At 37.9% G+C, this 13,165-nt stretch overlaps 1 protein-coding gene across 9 annotated transcripts in view; it reads right to left on the bottom strand.

Moving 5' to 3' along the window:
* KCNMA1 (potassium calcium-activated channel subfamily M alpha 1) overlaps positions 1-13,165 on the bottom strand; it is a 636,705-nt gene that overhangs the window by 164,434 nt on the left and 459,106 nt on the right. For 5 of the 9 annotated variants that reach the window (XM_088474943.1, XM_088474946.1, XM_088474947.1 and 2 more), the window contains exons 17-18: positions 8,916-9,002; positions 7,842-7,918 (exon numbers count right to left, since the gene is read on the bottom strand). In XM_088474943.1, the coding sequence (XP_088331069.1) occupies positions 7,842-7,918; positions 8,916-9,002 (164 nt within the window). Of the gene's footprint in view, positions 1-1,139; positions 1,308-7,841; positions 7,919-8,915; positions 9,003-13,165 lie in introns of all 9 variants that reach the window. The other 4 variants (XM_088474944.1, XM_088474945.1, XM_088474948.1 and 1 more) reach the window with 1 other exon arrangement.

The raw sequence follows: 13,165 nt of genomic DNA, 5'->3' as shown, positions 1-13,165 counted from the left end.
AGAAGCTCCTATATCCCAATGGCCTGCAAAATAGTTTATGAAGATACTTTAGGTAGGGGGTAGAGAAGCCGTGATATATTACAGTGATGAATTTATAAAAACTTATGTACATGGTATAACAGTGCTGTAATCTATGAAAATGTACCATATTCGGTCATATAATATAACATTAAAACAAACATTTGATTATTTACAACATGTTACATGTGTACCAGCTTCATCAATGTCTAGTGTATTTCACAGTTACTATCTATAAATGTATAAACAATTCCAGTGAATATAATTTGATAGTGTGCAACTGTTGGTCTGCTGATCTTGGTATGCAGATGATACAGTTCAACTCAAGAAGAGTAACTCCTTATTTGGAATCATGGGAAGAGTTGCTCAACAAACCATCCACTAGATCAAAGAAGCCACAGTAGCTTCATTCATTAAATGGATAAATGACCTGGAATGTTTGTTCTTAACTTTCTCTAGAGGTCCATCAATTTAGAATCTTTAACTTTTATTGAAATATAGATATAAATATATTACACTAGCTGATAACATGTGAATACCTTCTATATTTAACAAATATCCTACTGAATAATGAACACTTTAAACAACAAGTTTTCTATCTTAAAATTCACAGTGCAACAAAGTGAATGATTACAGGTATCCATATTTAAAACGGTAGTATATAAATATATTTATTTTAAATACTTATCAAAGGAAAATTATTCTAGACATCATAAAATAGCAATTCTAACAGTTGCGCATTACCTGACCATGCGCAGTAGTATCACATCCAACTCAACAATCATTTGGAGTGAAATAATTCCAGAATAACTAAACAAATTGTAAAAAAAAAGAAAAAAAAAATCCACAATTTTCAAAGCTACAGTTTGGAAACATAGGAAAATGTATCCATGTATCACAGACCTCCTGTAGCCCATCCATGTGTCCCTGCTATAAAGCAAAACACCACCTGCTCGTCTGCGAAAAAAATGTTTAGTTGTTCTGTAGAGAAAGACATCAGCCCTTTAACAAGGTCACGGGAAGACAGGTCACAACACAGGACACATGGGCAATGTCACATGTAAACACAAACAGGCACACACACCGAGCACGATACATGGAACAGCATGGTTAAAACTTACAGCCACGAAAATTGGTGGAGAAATCATTAACAGAGACAGGAGAGAGTGGGAAGGCTCGTTCAAGGGTCCCCATGTTACTACGTAAAGTGCCTGACATGCAAGAGCAGTCTATCTCAGAGCACCCCAAACAACATGCCTGCATCAGCCTCTTGCGGATGGACATCTTGGCTAAAATCATGGTTACAATGAAAGGGAGAGGAGAGGAAGAGTGGTAGATTAATGTAGGGTACAGAAAAAGAGACAGGCACATATATAATCATGTATATATAATTAGACACAAGATGCAGCTCAATGCGGTTATGAACAGCAGGAGATTTTGTCCAGTCGGGACAAGTGGCCGGAGTCTACAGGTGGCTAAGACACGATGGAATGTGTAGGATAAGCAGTAGTTGTTTTTGATGAGGAGGTGGAGGAAAAATGCAGAACTGGTCTTCGAAAGGCTGGCCACCAGGTCTGCACGGCAGGTTTTGGAAGCTCCCTTAGCAAACCTCTGTTTAAATTTCAGTGTCTGAAACACATGCATTTGCTCCATTGCAAAATAATGAAATCTTAAGAACAACAATTCTATCATTTTTTTCCCTTATAACTATATGTTATGATTCTTTATTGATGTATATATAAGGGGTTTAGAAAGAGAGAGGGCAGAAGAAAATGTAAATGTAAAAACCAAACAACATGGAAACTACAGTTTTCCTACTTAATAGTGTAAATATAGATACTCAGGTTAAAGTATCCATTCTAATTAACAAACACAAAATAATCCATGAACTATCAAATGACATTGATTAGAGGAAGTGGGATATGTTCGGTTCTATCTTTCAATGTGACAGATATTTCTGGAGTGGCTGGCATTTCCAAGAGGCCTGCAGAGAGCTTGACCTAACTGGGCATGAAATGGAAATGAAATCTTGACCTAGCTATTGCCAACAGTTCCACTCAAGTGCGTTTTAAAGGATGATTGGTATTTACAGTGATCACTGTGATACAAATGTACAGGAAAGCAGGAGCGCAAAAGTCACAACAAGATTTACAACAAAAAAAAGCTAAAAGGTATCATGCACCAAGTACTCATGCACTACGTATAGCAAATCATTTCAGATCTTGCCCAATGTTAAAAATTCTCCAGCGGTGAATGGTTTAAACAAGCAAGTTCCAGAGTTGGAATGAAGAGTATCTAGTCTCTGCACAATGGGACGTTACTGTGCAGTCTTCCAGTGCTCAGCACAGTATAAACTGTATACATTTGTGAGCATAAAAACGTATCTATATTGCTATATCCAATTTATTCAATGTTCCCTAAACACCGGTAACACTAATTCGAAACAATGGTTGGTGCTTTATTTTCGGAACATGAAAGTGGATATCAACAAAAAAATGAATAATAAAAAAAAAACCATTGCCTTCAATAGCAGACCTTAAGTGTTTTCTTATAGTGACACTAGCTTCTATGGTTAGACCATATTTTAATACTATATGTGGACATATATTTTTATAACGGTATGGGTTCTTGGTTCAAGGGACGTTATTAATTAAAAATGACATACACCTTAGGGAAAAAAAGAAACTTGTGATGAGCATAGATTTGCATAAGTCTACTTTGTGCTTCTCCTCACAGGAGTGGAACACACTGTGAGAGGCTGAAGACTCTTTCCACCAAACTGATAACTGCACATAAAACAATGCAGTCACTGACACCAAAGGTAACTGGATAAACAATTCTTCAGGTACTTTGATGTCAGTGATGGCCTAGACACTGTCCCACCACCCTCACAATTAAACAGGACAAAGGATGCATCATTACACAGAACTCAATCGACAGATGGTATGCACACACATACAGCGGGGGACACCACACTGAACACAGTACTACAGTGACATCAGAACAGCACATTGTCTTGGGGCACAACTTTTGAAATAGTAGCTCGATACAACGCTGGGTTCATTTAATTGTTACATTGCTCCAGGTACAAAAAGATAAAGTAAAAGGCACATGGATGTCCATCCAACACAGGTTACAACAGAAAAAAAACAGTACAGCCCACAAAACCACAAAACAGATACAACACAAAAAAAAAAAGAAGCAGCAGGTAGGACGCCAGTCACAGAGATGTGGCACTGTCACTGCTGGCCTCAGGAATGCCTCTTGGCTGTATGATCACTTCCCCTTTATTTTGTTTGCTACCAATGCTGACAATGTTTCCTAGCCACACATCTGTTCCATTCGTGTAAAGAACGAAAGGAAAGGATGGACAGGAAGGGACAGTACAGGAAATGAAGGACTTGCAGTCACCTCTGAGCAGAGTGACCAGTATAAAAGTCACTCATTCTCCAGTAAATGGCTATAGAAGCCATCAGCAATTTCTAATATCCATTCAACTTAAACAATATAATCAGACCAAAAATATATATATATATATATATATATATATATATACAATGAAAGTCTGGATTAATCTTAATATATGACTGGTGAGGTTTTAATGACTTCCTAAAGTACAATTAAAAAGAAGATAAATACAAACTTCTGATTAATTATACGACTACATGTTTGGAATATGCAGACATGTTCCTGTTCAGGCATTTCCACTGAATATGTTCCAGCTAGGCACCCGGGCTGCTACTCTCATGGCGTCTAATTTGTTACCCAGCTGTTGACACTCTGCAAACGGCAATAATCTGTATCATCATCCAGGTAAGTGTGCAGCCTGACAGCAGCTGTGGTGCTAAGAGGCCACAGAAATCTAATAGCATTCCCTCCATCACTATATGCATATACAAGGGCAGGTGACCAGCGGATCCCTGAAGCTAGCCTTTGGAAGTCATAAAAAGCACAACATTTCAGTTATTTGTAGATTATTACATATGAGTTAATCACTAATTATGGCTCGTTTTATTTAATTATGGATACAACTGCACAGCAAAGTACACTTTATCTACTAAAATGTGCAGTCAGGGGGTCTCTATCATTTCAGCCCATAATGCTTGCTATGTTTTCTTGTAAACACAGTGAAATTGCAGTTCATTTTTAAAGTCTCAAAGTATCATATATTTACCATCTCCAAGATTGCGCAATTTGAACTGTAGACCGCAACGTTATTGCTGAATTATTTTTCTATCACGAGATACATTATCAGGCATCTAACACTGAACTTATCCAAATAAATGTTAGTGACATGTAAGAGATGCTGTATTTCAGCAGTATAATACATTATATACGATTTGGCCACAGATGCAACCAATCACACCTCAGGATACTTGTCAGCAAAACAGGATCAATGTAAGATATACTGTAGACTGCACTGCAGAGATTTGCATGATCAGAAAAGTGTCTTGAATAAAGGGATCGTTCAAACTTATCTGCTGGAATGGGTAAAACGCATATAAGTGTTTTAGTGATGGATTGTTAGCACATTTTCCACACATTTTCCATGCGTTGTGCCGTTTAATAAAATCTCTTTGTAGCGCTTGTTGAACCATGAGAAATAATGCTGCATTCTAAAGTGTTAGAATGCAGTGGTAGAAACAAGGCCTTCAGAAATCATTTGTCATATTCAAAATGCAGTTTTCATGTGGTAGCAGCTGAAAAGTGCATTACCCACGTATAGGTGTGAACAAGCTAGAATCAGCTTAACCTGTGTACACATTCATTCCTCACTGTATTCATCTAACCTTCCGAAAATAACAAATAAATGTGACAAGTAGTCGTAAAAACATAAACACACTGCATTTACAGTACATTTACACATCAAGTGCATTCACAAATCATCAATGGAATAGGGCAATGTGTCATCATGTGTTGTTACGTTAACACATATATCACAACTGACATACATCACCAGGTACAGATTTACATGAATGATCACAAAAAAACTGGAGTTTTCACAAAATTAATTTGTTTTGACTTAAAAATACAGCAGCACATCCGGTGAGGGAATGTACAGGTGAGTGGGAATGGGGGCGCTGACAGTTCCTCCTAGATATAGCACCAGCATGAATGCCCTGTTCCTATTTAAGTTTATTAATCCTACACATATCTATATATTACTTTGTTTTACAGGTGATTAGTAATAAAAATATTTGAAGAGTCAACATTCTATATAGCTAGAATTTTTTTTAATTATTATTATTTAAATCACTAAAGTACATTATTACTGAAATGTTGGATGCTTAATTTTACTCTGAAATTCCATGGACACCAATGGCATTATTAGTACCAAAAACTATAGATGAACAGTTCGGTTTTGACTTGTTCTTTTCGCCAAATTAGCGCAAATTCGGATTAGTTCGGATTTACCTTGTTGGCTATCCAAAACATGAGAGCTAGACAGCCAGTATGATGTAGGTTTTGAGATATGAACATAACCGAGTAAAACCGAACCCCTCATCTCTACCAAAAACTATAAATGTGGGAAAGGTAATAATAATAGTAATAATAAAAATAATAGTAGTAGTAGTAATAATAATAATAATTATTAAATGCACGGTACTAGCCTCTAAACTGTAAATTATTCTTTGATCAGCCTGTAGGCTAAAAACCACTGGTGAGATTTACTAGCGATATTTATCATATATTAATCAGTAGTCTATTTCTTACCAAGTTAGGTTATAGGAAATAAATGGGGCACGTTATGAATCTCACCTCCTGGGGAAAAAAATTGCTATAGTGTAATTCTTGTTTATTATTTAACTAAATGAAATAAATATGTAATAAATGCCTAAAATAATTGACTTGCTTTTCCATAATACTAAAGGAAAACTGCTGTATTTTCTGCACAGACACATTGCACATTGTAATAGATGTGGGAGGTACATGCACGGGACCTTGGTGATGTAACACATACACTAAGACCTGTCCCTGCTGATGGAATGGCCTAAATAGATCCTTCAGCAGAGGACTGAATAACAGGGTGGGCCACTGACTCACTACAAGAAACTTGGTATGTACTCACAATACATAACTAATAAGAGAGATTTATCCAAATGCAGCAAGCAAAGTGAATAAAGGAGGGACACGTAATCGGAAAGAGAGAAAAAAAAAAGACAGTAATTATTAGCATTTACATTGATCTATTTTTTTTCCCCCTTTAAATTTCAATGACAAAATAACTGAAGTGTCAGAATCTTCCAACTATGCTGTAGTTAATGTCCCCATAGCTTGAACCAGCACGTAATAGTGTTGCAGAGCTAAAACTATTCCCATAGATAAGTAAACTGCAATCAGAGAATTAGAAAGCCAGAGGATCTGATTGCTACACTATCCACAAAAATGTTCCCGATACTAAAGATGAGTGTACAAAAGTGAGGAATGAGTTAGAACAGTGATTCCCAACCTCGGTCCTCAAGGCACACTAACAGTCCTGGTTTTAGTGATAGCCATGGTTGAGCACAGATGGTTAAATCAAAATAACTGAGGTACTAATTAATTCACCTGTGCTCAAGTATGGTTATCCTTAAAATCTGGACTGTTAGTGTGCCTTGAGGACCGTGGTTGGGAACCCCTGAGTTAGAAGATAACCTGAACCTTTATGGAACCAGTGAGCAGTACTTGCTTCAGTGACATTAGAACAGTGAACAGTACGTTTGTTGCTTAATTGCACAAACAAGATGTTTTGGATTTTTTATTTTTTTTTAAATATAAAATTCCTTCAATACTTGGTGACTCTTAAATGAAGATTCCTACACAAAATAAAAGTAATGGGCACTACTTGGAGATTCTATGCAGGCTGTGGTCCATTTACTCAAGCAAATGTAATCAGAGGGGGAATACAGGACGGCCCTGGAACCCCATGCACAAGCTCTGCTGCATTTCAAAACACAGGCATACGGTACATCTTGCTCTATATAACTCTATGGCATTTGCTTGAATAAAGTTACCGTAACCTGCATGGCATCTCTGAATGCTGACAGTGGCTGTGAAAAGGTTGGAAGCATTGGACTACACGAGCACGCAGGGATAGTCATTGCCTATACTGTTAGCATATCCTACAGATGTAGAGAGCAGGTATCTCAAAGTGTAAACATTGTCTGAGTGGGAAGATGTGGCCTATGTATCAATACGTTTTTAACTGGAAAGTTCTGTGTATGTACTTAAGGGCAGATCACAACTTGTTGAGTTATATTAACCTCTTCATGTGTGTGTTCCATGATGAAATTGTACCTCAAACGCCCTTATTATTTTTACATTCATTGCTTACTCTACCCAACCACTTATGCCAGGTGAGCAGGTGATCGAGGGTAGACTTACATCATTTCTTTCATGCAGGAGATCACCACAGGCTCATTGTCACTCATGGGGATAGAGTTTTATATAAGATTAGTTTCCTTATGTGTCTAAACAGCCATCAGGTGACTACAAGGCTGGGGGGCCAAATGCCTCCCAACTAATGGAAGTTTTAAGCTTAGAGCAGCAATGGAACTAGTGCCATGCAACACAGAGTTAATGGCAATGGAAGCACCGTAAATATTTTGTCCGTGGCACTAAAAGGTTTAACACTACCCAAATAAATTACAACTGTCTACCTTTATTTGGCAACATTCTATCCAACAAATAACATTTCTTTCCTGGTCTTAACTATTGCAAAGTGTTTCTATTGCAACTTAAAAATTCTTAGTCGATCATTCATTTTGTAGAATGGTGCCCACTACCTAAGTATTTCCTGTATAAGAGGTAAAAAAAACAAACAAACATAAAACAGTACTCACGTCGTTTGCATGCACATTTTTTGATCCTCTTTGGGTCTGTGATGTCATCATGACAAGCCTTGCAGTAGAAAAATGCCCTGTGGAAAACAACTCGATTATTTTGGACTTGTTATTTACAGAAAAAAATGTAATCTACTAACTTGTTGTGCTTCGCTCACATGGTTGGTGCGTGAGTACCTAAATAATTCTGCAAACAACTTCTCAGAGTTGGGAGGTTTGTTTAGCATTTAGAACTATAGCTACACTGTCACTTACTTACTTACAACTTTACCATATTTCTCGTAAAATACTCTTTGTTGGAGCATAAGTAGAAAAAGTAAAGGGTTGTTTTTATTTCATGTATCACATATTAATTACACCAATGTGTGTATCAATGTGATTTCCCTTTTTCACGTGAAGGTGCAAAAGAAGTCTCACTGAAATTGCAGCACACAATCATGGCTATATTAGAGGAATTGCAAAAGTCTTCTTACTCTGTTGGTTCAATTCAATTGGTGGTGATGGCTGTGAATTGCCGTAGTAACGTTCAGCACTTCGTACGGCAGCACTTTGTGACCACCATATCACAAATCGTTCCTCGCATCACTAGAAATGCGCAGGAAGTTGGCATTGTTAAAGTACCGTATTCAACCGCAGTGTATGCAGAGAACTGAAAATGGGGCCAAAAAGTATCCACAGACAGCAGCTAAATCATACCTCAAAATGTAAATTCAGGACAAAAGCGTGTGATAAACAAGCTGCCAAAAAGAGGCCTTGTCACTTCTCTCTGGGGAGTTAGTGCAGCTTTAAAAGCACTTGGCCCCCCCTAACCTTTTGCTTCCACTAAAACAACCCCCAAAATTCCACAACAGAAGCTACCAGTAGGTGTGGCCTCCAGTCTGAAAGCCCCATACAGTTGGAACAACATCCTGAATGTGCAGGACAGTGGGATAGTTGACTATATGGCTAGCACCAAATTTACTGCACAGTCTCTTCTACTCTTGAAGACTGCAGAACTGATGTAACTCAGTAAGAAACATGTGTTGCTTTTTATAGACATGAATAAAACTAAAGAAAACAACAACACAAACTTACCGTTTCACTTCCTTGGCATCGCTTGCGATGAAGAATCCAAGAGTGCCTTCTTTAATCTTTACATGGTTTCCAGGGTTGATAATAATCCTGGGGACAAGCATATGAGTAGTAAGAAGCTTGTTAAACATAGCCAGTAGGCTATTATCCATCTAGTCCCACTGGAAGAAAATACTTATTATTGGCTCTACCTCTGAACCTTTGCAAGCATTATGATCAACGGCTCAGCTGATAATAAAATAGTAGTCATGCCAGACTACTCACTATAACTACTGGACTCATTGTTTGGGATTGTGGCTAAAGCAGTGACAAAATACCACAGATTAGGAAGAGTAAAACAATTCCACATATGGACTGTAATAGTATTGCCAAGCTTGGACAAAAAGATGGTACAACTTTGGTGGCTCAGACTTTCATAGATTTTACCCCTTATAGTAGTAAAAATTGATGGTCAGGTTCAGGGGTGAATGTAAAAGTGAATCGAGTCTCTCCATAAAAAAATAGGTGATACAAATAAATGGGGCACAAGATCAGTAGTTTGCTTAAAAATAACCAGCAAAACAAAACAAAAAAATCATGCAAAAATATTGCCATGTGGCTCACTCTGGGGAGGGAGGGGTTCATTTATATATGCATTAATTAGATGGAAAACAAGAGCAGTAGTGATGCCCACTTTTGCAGGGGAGGAGTGGGTACTGTATATCTATAAATGATCAGATTCTGAAAGTCTCTGAGGTGCTACTGTCCATCTCACTATTGGCTGATGTGTTTCATATTAAGGTGTTAATTGTTTACTGTTTATATCAGAGGTTCCTAAAGTGCTTCGAGATTCGAACTTAGTGAGTTTTATTAGATTCGAAAATGAACATCACAAAATCTTAAGCAACTATCAATGTTGTCCTTATTAGTACGTATTACCCATACCAAGTGTGGCTCATAATATCTCAACAGTATATTGTGTGGAAAAGAAACTTTGTTGTAATATTCATCAGTTTGGTTGGGAAATGTAATGAAAAGATTGGTGTATGCCTTGAGGTTTGCCTCTGACCACAGTGCCCCCCTTCTGATTCGGTTAGTTAGAAATCTGGTACTCCCTCCTCCGTATGTATGGACTAAACTGGTCAAAATTCAGATTGTTTAGAGACAGTAGTGCACACTATGTCATATATCTTAGGGTATTACAGGCAGTGTAATAAATTATCTCCATCCCATACCCTGTTGTAGCAGTGTATAATGTGATAATGTTAGATTGCATAATACTTTATTTCATGATTTTGATAGTTCACTGCTGCCTTGTTTTCACTACAGAACAAAATCTGCTTCTTTAAAATAAATCAACCCCTCGCTCAAACATGTGTTTTCAGTACGATTATGCTTTTATAAATCACTTTTGTGCCACTTGAAAATGACTCTTAAGCTTCCTTGTAGTAAAGGGAGGTGTAACCAGTTGTGACTTAATAATCTTTTGTCACTTGCTGACTGAAGTGCCAACAAAGCATTATTCTGAAAAATATTACAGGCACATGCAATAGCCTGAACAAATCTCCTGCCTGGTGAACCGAAAGGGGGGTGGTACAGGACAGCTAGTCTCCAATGCTAATAACTCAGCATGGGTCACAGTAATAGGAAGCAGCCACACTGACACTACTGATTTTCAGACTATTATGTAGCTCTATTCTAATGTAAAAATCTGACCACTTACAGGAAACCTTTCCAGCTAAATAGTCTGTCTTATCAATATAAGGATGTGAGTGCTCAGAATCATCCCTGCATACAGTAGTCAGTGTGCATAAAATCCCACGCCATCTATTTAGCAGCGGTTTCCACGAGGAAAACACGTTCTGTGATGTATTCACAGCAATGAGCTACACCAAACAAGGTGCTGTCTGTCTGGATGTCACATCTATTTGACAAAGAGCTGCAAGGGACCCTGGCAGATGATAAATGGCCCTTCTCATTTCTTGAAGTTTGATAGATCTCTCGTGTCCCAATGGAGAACCAGCTATTTAAATCACAGTTCATCACTGAGCTTGAAGATAAATGGGCCTGCCAATTTTTCACTGCGGCAAGGTAATCCTGCATCTTCCCCGGGATGCTCATTAAGACAGCAGAGGACAATTTGCAAAGTGCCACCACTTTCGGAACAAATGCACAGGCTTTATTTATGTATAGAACAGCTGACAAGGACAGTTCCATCCAGAAAAGTTAGTCTTCTGGATCATGGTAACGCTACAGGACTGTCATTACAGGACAACATTTTCTGCTGATGTGGTCGGGGAAAGAAAATGAGACAAATGTCTGAATGACTGAACCGTCAAGAACACCAATTTGTTTCAACTAACAAAACCATGCTGTATGTAAAACTTGGATGTTAATCTTACTTCTATCCATATATATTAATAGATTAAAGATTTGCACAAACAGATCATTGGGAGCACTGCGGAACTATTAATTTTAGCACATGTATACAAAAAGTTCAAACAGAATATGGGGACAAACTTATCCAATTCAGTGATGCATAAATTCATATAGGACAGCATAATAATTCTACATTTCCATTTGTCCATATAGGTTTGTATGGGATGCCTAGATTAGTCTTGCCAGTCACTGTTTGCCTTTATTCCACTAGATGGCAGTCAATTATACTGAAACCCACTTCCCTGCCATATGAAGAGCTCTATTTCTGAACCATGCTGCCTAAGATCTACACAACCCTTCTCTTACGAAATCCGAAGATGCAGGTGGAGGAAAGGAGGGGGGCATGAAGAGATCTGTCTATTACTCATGCAAACAGAAAATATAGGCAAATACAAAATAAAATGACAATATTGTGAGCTAGCTATTCTGTACCATTTGCCCCATGCAGTAATGGCAGGTGCATTATATTATATTCAACCAGCAGCATACCATTATACATAATGTGCTTGCAACCCCTGGCCGAACAGTCATAAAAATGGAAACAGCAGTAATGGGATTTGTTGGGTTATTCCCAGTCCATGCTGGCTAACACAATGCATATTTAAAACAACCCAACATAAATATTTTTCAGTCTTTTGCAAACCATCAAACCAAGCAACACATGAACATGAATTAGCATGCGCAGTCATTACATGCCTTAGAAGCTCAATGTTGCATTCTGAAAGCAGAACAATCCAAGGTCAAGCTTCTATTCTGGATGTTAACTGTATCCATCAAGAATTACTCTTGGAAATGGCCTTCGTTATATGACTTTATCTTTTGTGTATGAAGTGCTGTATGTTTAATGTTTAGCACCGTACAATTCACAAAACATAGATACATACTTAAGACCTGATTCTGGATCACACGCAATTGATGTTTTCGCAAACTGCACATGCGCCGCAGCCAACATACGCATCTTAGAACGGCTATGAGTGATTCTGAGTAGTGCGTACCCCATTTACTTGTTATCGACAGCTGAATTGGTCATACTGGGTGGCAAGTGGGTACCCCCCAGGTAAGAGAAGCACCTGTGGGCGAGTAGCCAGCATTGCGTGTAGTGCGTATGTATTGTGCACAACATTTTCAGTAACATATTTTGCACCTAGCGTTCGGTAGGTGTTAGTGTTGTTAATAAGGATGACAACAGGTCTCGCAGCCGAAGGGCTGTTGGTGGTGCGATCGCATAGATGGGCAAATAGTTGCATAGGACTTCCCATTCACAGTAGGCTTCTGGAATTGTGACTGCATTATGTGTAACTCAGTATCAAGCCCTTACTATACAGTATAAGCTACCTGCACAGAGGTAAGTGTTGTAAAGCTTAAAGTCTTTCATAAAAGCATTGCACAAAACATGTAATTATATTAGTTACAGAAGACTTTTCTATACAAATTCTGTGTTGACATTAAGGGAAATGAATCTACCCGATTAATATATCTCTTCTCCCGCTGCCATAGAGATCATGTGGGAGCCCAAAAGTGAAGAAAGCTTCCACCAATCCAATATAATCCAATTAACTCAGTTTATTACATCCCATGGAATAATATTCTCCTATTGCAGGTCATTATTGAGGGCCCTAAAGTTACTGAAAGTTGTACCATTACTTGGTATGTTAGTAGAAGTAGGACTAGCTTAAACAGTGTTTAAGTGTTCACAAAAATATTTTAAGTAACGGTGGCACATCACAGCTAGATAGAGATGATTCTAGGGGAAAAAAGGCCATCAACAAATAGAGTTTTACACTTCCTTCATTTTAATTCATATACTTTCAGAATGCAACAAAACCTATGAGCTT

Source organism: Taudactylus pleione, unplaced genomic scaffold (assembly GCF_031769625.1).
Source record: "Taudactylus pleione unplaced genomic scaffold, aTauple2 ptg000157l, whole genome shotgun sequence".
In the NCBI taxonomy this organism is placed as follows: Eukaryota; Metazoa; Chordata; class Amphibia; order Anura; family Myobatrachidae; genus Taudactylus; species Taudactylus pleione.
This window is presented reverse-complemented; position numbering and strand designations above follow the sequence as displayed.